General features: G+C 52.4%; 1 protein-coding gene across 1 annotated transcript in view; it reads left to right on the top strand.

The window, feature by feature from the left end:
* Positions 1-13,279, top strand: part of LOC119103552 (glucose transporter type 1) — a gene marked incomplete at its 3' end in the record, with an annotated part of 48,719 nt that overhangs the window by 8,355 nt on the left and 27,085 nt on the right. The window contains 4 exon segments of the mRNA XM_037227132.1: positions 965-1,068; positions 5,375-5,395; positions 5,689-5,842; positions 11,361-11,507. Coding sequence (XP_037083027.1) covers positions 1,058-1,068; positions 5,375-5,395; positions 5,689-5,842; positions 11,361-11,507 — 333 coding nt within the window.

Raw genomic sequence — 13,279 nt, 5'->3', positions numbered from 1 at the left:
TGTGCATTGAGACGCGCAAGCATTTGAAACCATTGTTTTGCGACCAACTTTGGCAAAAATAGTGTCAAGTTTATTTCCTAATTGGACTCTGAACTCAAAGTGATGCCAAACCAATCAGGACAAAAATCCCAAAGCAGCTAGTTGACATTACCTTACTGCGGATGAACCGCTACATAATCCAAGACTTTTCGGAAATGGTTCAAGATAAACAGTTGAGAGCTTACCTTTGCGTGGCTTGGTCTTTATGCGTCATATACACGATGCAAAGCGGGAAAATATATCGAGAGGGCTTCAAGATGTCATCAGGAATCTCCTCACGAGGAACCAAAGCTCAAATGTAACCAAAAACGGAAATCGTGAAATGCTGGTACCGTGTAAACGGCAGGCCGTTGTCCCCATATTGCCATGCCCGGATATGAGCTTTCATGACTTGTAGCGCTGCTGTAGGGTTCACTTGTGCAGCGCTGACCAGGGCATCATCGTGTAGTGGCAATTGCGTGTTGTTGCGGCCTGTCAGTAATGTAAGAACATGTCTGCTTTATTTTGTTTGAACTTTTAGTATTCTGTTTTATACATTGTTGGAATTGCCTACACAGGCGGTTTTAGTGTCGGACTATACATGAAGCAGGGCTCAAAGAATCTGCTCTGTATTTGTCACCGCGGGTAATGCTGTTGTGGGCTATCGAATGATTTTCCCATCGACTAGTCAGGACTATTAGTCAGGAGTACAGAGACATAACTTTCGTGCGATACATCATTACGTTACACTCTTCCTGTGTCAGGTTTGTCTGCACTGTTATGTGCAGACTATTTAGCAGGCACTGTGTGCTCCAATTGCGTGGATTGTGCTGCAATGCACAGTGAGCACTGTAAAAAGTGCTCTCGTGGCCTGAACTGTGACACAGCGACCTTACCTGTGACATAGCGACTTGACCTGGGATCCAATGACCTGCCCTGCGCACAGGATGACCTGAAGCGAGCCCCGATAGAGGGTGCGAGCGGCACAGACCAGGGCTACACGGCCGACGACGAGTATGAGGAGAGGACTGTCAAGCAGATGCTCAGGAGGTGAGTCATCAGACGGGACCTCGTCTGGTGGCGAAGGAACCCAACAGGGCTTTACGTACACCAGTCTGCGTTACAAAAACCGTGCGTGGTTCGTAACCTAAGTGTGCCAATCTCCAAGTAAGTCTGTCAGTCGACGCGTTGCCACGCGAAGACAGCGATCACAGAGAGTGGCACGTGGTTTTACGTGCCGTGACTCACGTCCGGTATTGATAGACAAGTCTGAGAACTGTTGGCGTTGTGCCTACCACGACAGCGCTCAGACGCCGCTGTGAATGCCCGGCAGACTTGGCCACCGTGCAATAGCTAGGCAACGCCGCGCGCCATAAAGGAGCAGCCTACCGCCTACCATGCAGCACACCTGCGCGACACGAGCCCAGCACAATTCGCGGGCGGCTAGCTCAGTTCGGCTCGCCCAGGAAAGCCGATGCAATCTCCATGCCGTGGGTCTGCTTGTAGCGGGGCCGGGCGTCCCGACGCCCGCCCCATGCGTATCTCACCGTCTCAGGCCCGTTCATGCAGGCCTGTTCACAGAATCAATACCCATAGCGGTGGCATCAGTACTTATGCGACAGGCAGGTAAAAGTTTCCGTCCATTTCGGTCGGCTGCCGGCACCTTTACGAGCCGGCGGCCGGGAGGCGCCGTCCGCGATTCCAGCCTCGTGGCGCTGGGACTACGCGTCGGCCACCGGCGGCGCCCTATCTTGGATTCGTGGAAGTCGGCAGCTGCCGCGGGCTCGAAATGTGATTGATTTTGTTGGTCACGAGTGCGGCCGTGGACGCGGCGGTTGATGGGGCGCCGCGGTGAGATGGCGTGAGCTAAACACGTAACGGCCGGGGCGTGCTGCGTTCGACATCCGCCGTCGCGCGGTGGCGTGATGAGCCCCCTCCCGCCCCCCCCCCCCCCCCTCCCGGCCGCCATGCCGGGCAGGACGCGCGACGCCGGCCAGCCGGCCGCGGCCGCTCCGACATTAATGGATCGCGAAATTCGGCCGAGATCGTTCCGGTCCTCGGCACCGAATGGCTGGGTAATGGCCCTCGGAGCGGGCCGCAGTAGCGCTCCACGAACCGACTGAATTCCTCCCACCTCTGCCAGACCCTGCGACGTCCGCTCGACCCCGACCGGCCGGCCGTCTGTTCATCCGCCAGTCTGTCTGTCCGCCATTCAACCAGTTCACCAGTCCGCCAGCCTGCCAGTCCGCCAGTCCGCCAGTCGACAAGTCTGTCCGTGTCTCTGTCCGTTCGTCCGTATGCCCCTACGCCCGCTCCTCCATTCGCCCGTCCGTCCGCCCCTCCATCCATCCGTCCATCCGTCTGTCCCTCCATCCGTACGTCCGTTCGTCCGTCCGTCCTGTCCGTCCATCCGTCCGTCCGTCCGTCCGTCCCCCCATCCGTTTTCCATTCAGACTGCCTGAGCGTAACGATGATCTCAAACAAATGATAGTTGGCTATTGGATGTGTCGCGAATGTCCGTGGAAGCGAGGGCTATTGGATGTGTCGCGAATGTCCGTGGAAGCGGGGGCTATTGGATGTGTCGTGGATGTCCGTGGAAGCGGGGGCTTTTGGATATGTCGCGGATGTCCGTGGAAGCGAGGGCTATTGAATGTGTCGCGGGTGTCCGTGGAAGCGGGGGCTATTAGATGTGTCGCAGGTGTCTGTGGAAGCGGGGGCTCATTTCAGGGTGGCATTATTACACTTAAACACGCATTGTTAAATATAGAGCAACATTTCGCTTGAGGCTGCATGCTTACTAGGCAAATATTACAAACAGATAATTTCGCTTTTTAAAACCGTGACCTTTTATGTCAAGACTATGTGTGACGGCTGACACTGGCTACCCTCAGGGCAGCAAAGGTTGCAATCTCAATTCGAGGCATTCTGATTCAGTGTCCATTAAAATTGCCAGAATAAAAGCCTGTTTGTGGCGCTGGCGGCGTCAGTACGGCCCCGGCCCGATCGATACCAGAGGTATTACCCAACAGCCGAGATCCCTCGGATCTCCTGATCGAATCCGGTCGGCACACACGGCTGTGCACGGCGTTTTTTTTTGTGTGGGGCTCCGACGCTGACTCGTCGCCGGCGCCGCCCGAAGAGCTCACTCACCCGGCTGGCCAGCCAATCGACTGGAAAGCGGGCTCAACGTCCGTGGCCCGGCCGGCCGGTCCTGCCGCACGTGCGGCTCCATGGCGCGTAAACGAGCGGACGCCGGGGCGACTCCGCCGTGTCATTGGCATGGGCAATTATGACTCAGTGTTTGACTTGGCCCAGCCCCCGTACGTTATAGTTAATGCGATCTTCGCCGACGGGATACGGAGAGCGGACAAGTATTGAGGGTAGGGTCCCGGGAGTGAACGGAGAGAGAGGTAAGGGGAGAAGAAAGAGAGTGGACGGAAAAGAGAGGGATAGAGGGAGAGCGAGGAGAGGGGTCAGAGAGGGAGAGAGGAGCGTGAACACCAGGTGCAGGGTAAACAAGAGAAGGACGAGGGAACGACGAGTGCTAACAGCGTATTACCGATCCCTCCGCTGCGTAAACCTTTTCAGCAACCAGCGTTATCGCGCAAAAGTCACCCAGTCCTGTTCTCAGCCCTATCCTCAGTCCTGTTCTCAGCCCCGTCCGCAGTCCTGTTCTCAGCCCTGTCCTCAGTCCTGGCCCCATCCCTGCCCTCAGTCCTGTCCTCAAGTTCACGCGTCTAAATGTTTCACCATCCGCGACATTGATTTCACGCGTGCCCACAACGTTGTGTACCCGGACGATGTTCTTTGTCGGGGCAGCTATTAGAGCATTTGCAAAAGTGACAGTGATGTATGGCAGCACATCAATATCGCTTATTATTTTTGGGCAAGCAGCTAAGCGGGCATGAGCGTTTACAGTTTTGGCTATTACGTCATGCTCATCGATTACTCATGGTTTATTTGATAAATCAAAGAGCGCGAAGTGTCGTTACTAGCGTGCGGCTGTGCCATGCCAATGGAAAATGATGTTTGTCGATCGGATTTCATCTCCCTCTTGTGGAGCATTTTTGGGGCTGCAGCATAGCTGGGAGTGACGCTGCAGTGGCCGGGTACTCAATGCACATGGCTCTCCCACGCTGCGTCCTATCCCTCATATCCGGATAGGTCCTGTCCCTCATATCCGGATAGACCTGCCCCGTGCGGCCTATGCCGGTGCCTACAGCTGTGCTGGAGGCTGCGAGGTGAGATGTAACCTGTGGATGCCGACTGTGCCCGTCTGGACAGCCTAAATGGCACCCTCATAACGCCCGCGCGGCCCTCGGCCGCTTCTTCCTGCTCAGAACATACTGAACTGCGACGTTCCCAAAATGAGCCTAGTCGTATAGGTCCCAACGACGATTTGGTAAAAAAATAGCCACGGCGAGGTGCGACCAAGTTGCGATGCGTCTGCAGCAGACCATGCCTTGGTAGAACCGAGTCACCGTGCGCCATGGACAGGTCACGGCGCGTTAGAACCAAATCACGGGATTGTAGAGACAAAGCGTAGCATTTAAGCGCCCAATCTCGTCACGTCATAACTACCACAGGCAGCCGAAGCACGGTGTATCGAAGTGCACGAGACGCTCCTCCCCAGCCATGTTAAATGCTCGTGTATTTACACAGATGCCTGCCTTCCCCTCTCAATTGATTAACGTGAATGCGGTGCCATTGTGTGACTTGTTTGTCTTGTCACTTTGGATGTCGTTGGTCACCCGAGCTTCGTGACTGACAGACTGTTGGGCAGTCACCCGTCTGCTACCGGACTGGCTGTACCCTGGTTGTTCAATGTCCGCCGGATGCAGCCGACAGCTGACTGGGGACCCATTCCGCACGCAGCGGGCTGTCGGCTGGCCGCTCTCCTGACAGGTCATTGACGGGCGATGGACCATTCTCCGGGCCGCCCATTGGCGGCCGGCTCGGGTCATTGCATTTGAAAGTTATTCTTCTTGCTGCGGCGTCATATGAAAGCAAGCTTAAGCATTAAAAATATGAAATATGGTTGTGATGAAAACGCCGAAAGTGATAACATGCGATTTGTAGAATATTCGCGTAATGAACTCACAAGATTCCAGCCACCACATGCTTTTCATTGACATCGGTAGCCTGTGGTAGTGGTATGGTGCTGCCTTGACGATTAATCGCGACTAAGCTTGGCTGTGCATTACGTCGAGGGATAGCATATTCCCTGTTGTTCACCACAAATTCCCCGAGTACGCGATAACAGTGGCTTATGCTTCGCGTCGTTTTGCAGTCTCAGCTATCCACATATTATTGGCATCGAAGTATGCCTTTCTTTAACTCTTTTTCCCCATTTCAGGGCACCGAGTGGAGACCTTAGGTAAGCTGGAAGGTGCCTAGCGCCAATTTGGTGGAATGTCGTGGGCGAATACATGCAGATGTTGACGAATTTGTTTAAGCTCATAACCAGAGAAACATTACAGTGTCGTGACATACTGACTTCTCTCGAAGCCCTAGTTCAAATAAAGAAGTTCAAATATACAAGCCAGCCCGCCTTACACTCATTCTCATTCCTTTTGTATACAAAAAAGCGTTTAAGAAACGCTCTCGTTAAGACCAAATAATAATCGTAGAAATCGTCATTTTGCGTTGACAGTCACCCGTGCCCGGCAGCTTGCAGAAGCAGGCCGGCACCATGTCCCGCAAGCTCTCCTCCAAGATGGATGGTCTGCCACCCGACCGTTACATGGACACTAACGAGACGCTCCTGGTTATCCGGTCACAGCTCAACAACCTCACCAAGTCGATGGAATCGTGCCAGAGTGAGGTCAGCCTGACACTGAACGGTGCCAGAATGAGGTCAACTTGTCACTGAGCGGCAGGGATAAAAGACCGTAGACACTGTCTCCCACCAGACTGCGATGCCAGATTTTGTCTCCTTGACTTTTTGGTAAACGCAAAATGTATTGGTCAACACTTCTCAAGGGAGCTTCGGTCGAGCTACGGCAGCGTCGTAGTTTTACCTACCACATCCCCCACCGGATACAGGCTTTGCTAAAACGCTTTCAACACCACGTAGACGACGACGGCTTTGTATTTGCACTGAATCCACCTTGGATATGTACAAAATCGCGGCGACATCCTGTCAGTGCAAAATGCCAAATACGCCGCTTACAGTAAAGCACACAACGAGAACCCTGCCCAAGTCTCAAAACCATCTGAGCCAGATATTACAAACAGCATACGCTAGCATCACTAAATCCAGATGTACCTCGTCGCACAAGCCACTCAAGGCATGGCATGCTGGTACTCACAGACGAGCAATGAAAGCGATCAAAAAATACACAGCCTCACGTGGACTCATCAATTTGCAAGTAGTGACACATCCTTACGCACTCGCCGCTAGCTCCAGAGCACAACTGCGCATGCAAAATTTGATCTAAGGACCAACTCACAATGTCAGCACTCCTTTTCTCTTCAACTTCTTGAAAAGGCAGGAGCGATATCATTGGGATGCTCTGTGCCGGGCGATAGCCGTAACCATGAGCATGTGCTTCACGTTGACAGACCGCCTCACGAAGTCAAACCGGTGACGCTTTTGAGCAGCTTTTATGAGATGTTCGGCACCATCAAGCTAGGGCCATCCCATCGAATCCTGAGACCCTTCGCGGCATTGTCATGCCTCAGCTGCCGATGCATGGAGAAAACCTCCTTGAGGACGCTGCCCATTCACTCAACCACACTTTCGACACGGCTGAGCAGCCACACGCGGATGACTAGACTAGCGAAAAGTTCGATCGAAAGACCACGTTTCCACAAAACTTTCAAGAGAACTTGGTTGGAGCTAGTGCGCTCGTCACTAGACAGGATGCTGATTGCTTCGCGAACGCTGCAGCTCGGCGCCGCAGCCGATGGCGGGATCAGCATGCTGGACGCCAGATGTCCGATGGCTTCGGAAACTGTGCTCACCTGGGCGTCGACTGATTTCTTTGAGATCTGGAAACCCTTCAGGTCACCAATCGACCGGACATAGGGCATAATGTCCAGGAGCGCCTTGCTTGCTGTTCCTTTTCTTCCACCGTCCGCGCCAGCTCCCTCTCTCCTTGTCTTCAAATTGCGGACCAGGGCGGCACAAAACACAACGACAAGACGGACCTGTGGATCGCAGTTTGCTGAGTCCGAGGGAGATCGAGTCGCAAAGGAACAGGAGATATACCTTACTTTCAGATAGTGGATGTTTTACGATAATTCGTTTCGAGCGAGGTTCAGAAGGTTCATTGGTGTATCAATTTCGTGCAGAGATTTGGCTGCTTGATGATTGCCATCTTTTGGGAGCGACTGTCAGCCCAATAAGCTGCAGGCTTGAACAAGGATGCAAGTCAGAACTAAACACCACCTTAACAATTACACGTCCAGCGCTGGGGCTGAAAGAATATCCGGAAGATACCAGAGAATATGGCATCATTAGCAAATAACCCTGGGCAGCAAGATGAGTACAATGTTTAACTACAAAGGGAAACAAGCATTCAATTCCTTAAAAGAACAAAACAACCCAAAATAACCATCTAAGTAGGTGTAATTCAGCTGGAAACCTTAAACCTTTAACCACCATTAACCAAGGAACCTTAAACCACCATTCCATTTTTATCTTGAAATAAGTCTAAAAGTGGTCCCATTTTAATAGTTTTTCACCCTGAATACAAACTAAATCCAAGCCGTTTACCAACAATACCCAACAACCGCAAACAGCATATTTGAAAATCTCACCTCCAGTCTTGTCTACAGAAACTGATGATACAGTTAGACTGGATGATCTGCTTGGCACCTCAAAAGTTTTGGTGCCTTGTTCCCTGCCATCTGTGCCACTGTTCATTCCTGTGCAAAATCAGTCACTTTATTTTTCAACTCTTGAAAACCTATGAAGCAAAAAATTGAAATGGAGAGGCCAACATCACTGTGAAAACAATGAAACACCGCTGACTACATGCAAAAGCGAAATATATGCCTCTAAGCTAACGAGCATGATTCATTAAAAACACCTAATTCTTCTCATTTTTGGGGTGAATTTCACTGTCCCACACCTATCTTTTGTTTTCATATGATGTGGGATAATTTCAGCCAGTGGTAGTAACCACACCAAGCTGAGGATAACTATGTATTGAATTACCCATACAAACTAGGAAGTCATAATTTGTTGCATTACATCCCTCGCCACGAAATCAGTGATTCTAGATGATTTCATTAATTGTGTTTGACAGGTATGTAGGCACGTTTGAGCAAGCCTTTCTACCTACAATAAATGTTACTAAACATTAGGTACTGTGCAGAATGGGCACTCGTCCTCACAAAGATTCAATTTAAGCTCTTACCTTGGAGTCAAGATTCCCACTTTCCACCTGCACCAACACTTGAATTCTTAAGAACAATTGGCAACCCTTCGTACTTAGCGTTTATTTGCCTTTTCAAGTTTCTCCTTTCCGCAGTAAAATCACAGTTCACGTGTCTACGGCGCACTTTCATACGTGATGGATGTTTACCCATGCCTGGCAACTGAATATACAGGCAAAGCTTCAACGCAGAAGACCCTAGGCTATAAAGGACCAAGCCTAAATGTCCCAATCGAGTCGAAAAGTCCAATATATATTCGTAAAAACACCAACAACTACGTGCAGCTAGTAGGCAGGTAACGAACGTCTCCGGCACAACAAATCGCAACGCCGACCAAGCACCAACACGCGTCACATAAAGCGTCAGACATGTAACGAGCATGATTCATTAAAAACACCTAATTCTTCTCATTTTGGGGATGCAATTTCAGCGCCGAACGGCGCTGAAAAAGGACTGCTCAAGGAGACAAGCGGTAAAGGTTAAAATTGCTCCGAAACCTGAGCAAGACAGATTCTTATACAACTTTACTCCGTCTCGCCAGGTGACACCTTTTGGCTACTTGTGGCTGTCTCCTTACTGATAAGGAAACCAATACTAAACTCAGGGTCGTCGTGTATGATGCCAATGTTTGGCAATGTATGTATGCCAATGTTTTCGTTCATAACTCCAGAGCAAAACCGTTTTATCGTTGACAAATGGAAAGCTGACTTAGCAAGAAAACAGTTTCAGTCTGTGCGGGTGGCTCCTGGGCAGTTCGGTCCACAAATTTTCTGTTTCCCACCCTGGTAATCAAGTGAGCAGGTTTTTTCACCTCTGCTGAGCGGCGCCAGAGTGAGGTCGGCTTGTCACTGAGCGGTGCCAAAATGAGGTCACCTTGTCACTGAGCGGTGCCAGAGTGAGGTCAGCCTGGCACTAAGCGGTGCCAGAGTGAGGTCACTCGGTCCCCGGGTCGGGTTTTAGCGGTGTCAGTTGGTCACTAAGTGGCACCAGCATGATGACTCGGTCATTCTGAAGTCAGCTGGTCACCGAATCAGCCTTAAGGGATATCAGCTTGTCACCGTGTCAGCCTGGAGTGATGTCACCTGGTAACCAATCAGACTAGATTGATATTAGCTCGTCAGCGAGTCAGCCTAGGGTGATTTAACTCGTCATGAAGTCAGGCTAGAGTGATGCCAGTTGGTCACCGACTCAGATTAGGATGGCTGCTGCTCGTTAAGCAATGACGAACACTTTCAACGTGAGGTCAGCCAGCCACTAGCGCAAATATATGTAGGTCAAGGGTCCCTGACTCGGTTTGGTAAGCAGGGCTTGATCAGTTGGCCACGAAGCGGTGCCAGTGAGATGGTGATTGTGAGGTCATCTGACAAGCCGACTGTTGAGTCCGCTTACCTGAATCGTTCCGAACTCCGACGCACAGAGCGCGGAGCTGATTTTGACTCTGACTCTGGCTCTCAGGAATGCCGCGAATTTTTGCACCAATTTCGATTCACACTCGGGAGATATGCCTCAGTACTGGAATCGGTTCTGTTGGGAATTTGATGCCGGTAACAGCTTAATAGATAAGCCGTGCCATGGGGTTCGTAAGAGCATGCAAAAGCGCCTATTTCATGAAAAGTCAATCATGCGTGCATCATGCTTTTGATGCCCTTATAGAGGCTTAAGTGATGTATATATATATATATATATATGTGTACATATCAAGAAAGATAATATTATATGCTGCCATCTATCTTTGTACTTGAGGCGACTTATCCATGGCTCCAACGAATATCATTAAATGACGACTGAGACGAAGTCACGTGAACTACGAAGGGAACAGGCTCTACTCGACACAGAAATTGCCGTTTCCGGACTGAACGTTGGCTTCATTCGGAATCGAGTGTAGATTTGCCGGTCGGTCACTGAGTCTTACCGTTGTGAGGTCAGTCGGTGACCAAGCAACAGTGTGCAGTCAGTCGGTGACCGAACGACAGTGTGAGATTAGCCGGTGACCGAGCGACAGTGTGAGATCGGTCGGTGACCGAACGACCGTGTGAGATCAGTTGGTGACCGAGTGACAGTGTGAGATCAGCCGGTGATCGAACGACAGTGTGCGGTCAGTTGGTGACCGAACGACAGTGTAAGATCAGTCGGTGACCGAGCAACAGTGTGAGATCAGTCGGCTACCGAACGACAGTGTGAGATCTGTCGGTGACCAAGTGACAGTATGAGATCAGTCGGTAACCAAACGACAGCGTGAGGTCAGTCGGTGACTGGACGGCAGGGTGAGGTCAGCCGGTGGCCAAACGACAGTGTGAGGTCAGGCGGTGACCAAACGACAGTGTGGGGTCCGTTGGTGACCAAACGACAGTGCGTTCGGTCACTTTGGACAGTCGGTAACCGAGTGACGAGCGACAGTGTGAGGTCGGTCAGTGACCGAGCGACAGCGTTAAGTCAGTCTGTGGCCGAGGGACAGTGTGAAGTCAGTCGGTGACCGAGCGACAGTGTGAGATCAGTTGGTCACTGAACCATGCCAGTGAGGGATGAGTCGGCCAATGAACCATGCCAGTGTGAGATGAGTCAGTGGCCGAGTCTTGCGACTTAAATTCAATTGGCGCGTCGGGTCAGATTAGGGCAGCGTGGACAGCAGACCTCAAATATGTAATTAAGGCAATTCGCGGAGCCTGTAGGCTATTGCAGTGCGAAATCGTATGCTCGTAAACGCACCGTGGTTTGTCATCATTCCCGTATCCCCAGTCACAGCCAATATATTTGGTTTTGGCCAAGTGTGTTCGGCCCGGTGCGAGGGTTGCATTTCTCAATGACATTTTTGTCCGTGAAGGCAGCAGGTGGTTTTGGTCTTCCTGGCGTTTCCCGGCCTGCCGACTGCGACCGCGGCATTGCCGGCCGGGTAGCGCATGCTTTTCATGCCCGCTCAGCTTCGGCTTTGGCCCCATCCGCCCGCGTCTCCGCCGCAGGTCACGGAGGTCCGGAAGGACGTACACATGATCCACCACGAGATCGACCAGCTGCAGACGGCCAAGGACGAGATGGTGGACCTGCGTGACTCGGTGGACCGGCTGGAGCAACAGCAGCGTCGGAGGAAGGCCAGGTCCATCGACCAGGTAGGCCGGGACGTGGCCGCCGCCGCCGCCGGCGGCGGCGGTGGCGGCGGTTCAGGGCGGCCCGGGAGGGAGAGCCTTGCGGCAATGGCTGGTGCCAATGCGGCGGCTGTGTCTGACAACTGACGAAAGTCGAATTGAAACTGTCCGCGGTAGGCAGTGTGATGCGCTGTGCGTCAGGGACGAATGCTCACGCTCATGACTCTTGCTGGGTTATTTGAATGGTTGCCGTTTTGGAAGTCAGCTAGTTAGGTAGCTGAGTTATTAGTCATGCATGTCGCATTGTTTTATTGTCTTTTTCTCACAATTTATGGAAAAAGCGACTAAACACACTGCTTGGATGTGAGGAGCACACCACACCAAACATTTTGTTTTGTTCCATTGTATTGGTATTAAGTGCTGGACTGATTGCAGACAATAAGCGAGCGCTGTTCAGTATTGCCTATCCATATGAATGCACCACAGATGACTGGCACGAAACGTAATTTTGCACATCGGTAACATGTTCTGCATGCTAGCACGGGCTATGTTGCATTCATTATTCATTTCCATTGTTCTCGCTCATTTGGGAATCTGCTGAATGAATGTCACAACGACCTGACGTAATTACACTTTTCAAGCCTTAACAGGATTGCTGTCACGTCTGCATATGGCCCACCGTGCGATGCAGTGTAGTTATATTGACATTACGCTCCACAACGACAACACGGAATGTCGAGCTAAGGCCACGTTCAGTCATGAACCTGTTAACGCCCCTCACTGGCGCATGACCGTCATGGCATTCCCGATTTTGTTTGTTCAGACATCGTTAGACATCACGAGTTCATTTTAAGGGCAGGACACCAACAGGTCGCACGGCCCTTCGTCCCTACAATAAACACGACCATGAGATGCGCAGCGTGCTGGCTTTAACGCTATGTAGCACACTTAATCGAATCCTGACCAAGATTTCATGGGTGGCGCAATGCTCATATTATTAGCCGGCGTGTCGCAGATAGTGACTGGTCGGTGCCGGTAAAAGCCGCCCCATGTCGTTCCCCCCCCCCCCACCGGGGGGGGGGGGGGGTCGTTCCCCCCCCCCCATCGAGCCGCCACGACACGACGCTGGCATGTCCGGTGTCACCCCACCAGCTGCCAGAGGGCGTCCCGGCACGCCGCTGCGCCCATGACACCAGGGGCACCTCGGCCTGTCAGGTCAGCCGGCTGTCCCACGACGGGGCGGTCCTGCGGCCGGCCTCTCCACCGCCGACACCGAGTGGGAGGACGCGTGGTCTGGCGGGGAAGGGAGGCGTGATCTCGGTCATGTGGCTGTTGCGGCCAGGTTCGTGTACCTTTCTAAGCTCCGCGCCGACGGAAGCCGGGGAGAACGACTCGCGTCCGGTACGGCTTGGCAGGCTTGTGACAGTCATGCCTTCATTTTGTGGCGTCATTGGTAGAGCGCAGTCAGCCGGGTCGATTAACAGATTCAGGTCCTGGGGTTGTGGCTGGGGGTGGGGAGGGGCGGGAGGGAAGGGAGGGGAGGGGAGTGAGGGAGGGAAGGGGAGGGAAGGAAGGGCAGGGAAGGAAGGGTGAAGGAAGGGAGAGGAGCACGGGAGAAGGCAGCGAGGGAGGGAGGGTAAGGGGAGAGGAGGAGGAGGAGAGGGCGGAGAGAGAGTCGGCTCAGCTAGCCTGCACATTTGCGCCACCATAGTTTCCAGCTCTCCAATGCTTCAAGCACCGAGACGCCAGCTCTCCGGAAGATCTGACAGTCACTGGTCAGCATGCACACGCATTGC

The sequence above is a fragment of the Pollicipes pollicipes genome, unplaced genomic scaffold (genome assembly GCF_011947565.3).
Source record: "Pollicipes pollicipes isolate AB1234 unplaced genomic scaffold, Ppol_2.1 Scaffold_5724;HRSCAF=6776_pilon_pilon_pilon, whole genome shotgun sequence".
In the NCBI taxonomy this organism is placed as follows: Eukaryota; Metazoa; Arthropoda; class Thecostraca; order Pollicipedomorpha; family Pollicipedidae; genus Pollicipes; species Pollicipes pollicipes.
The sequence above is the reverse complement of the archived record's forward strand: the minus strand, read 5'-3'. Positions and strand labels throughout refer to the sequence as shown.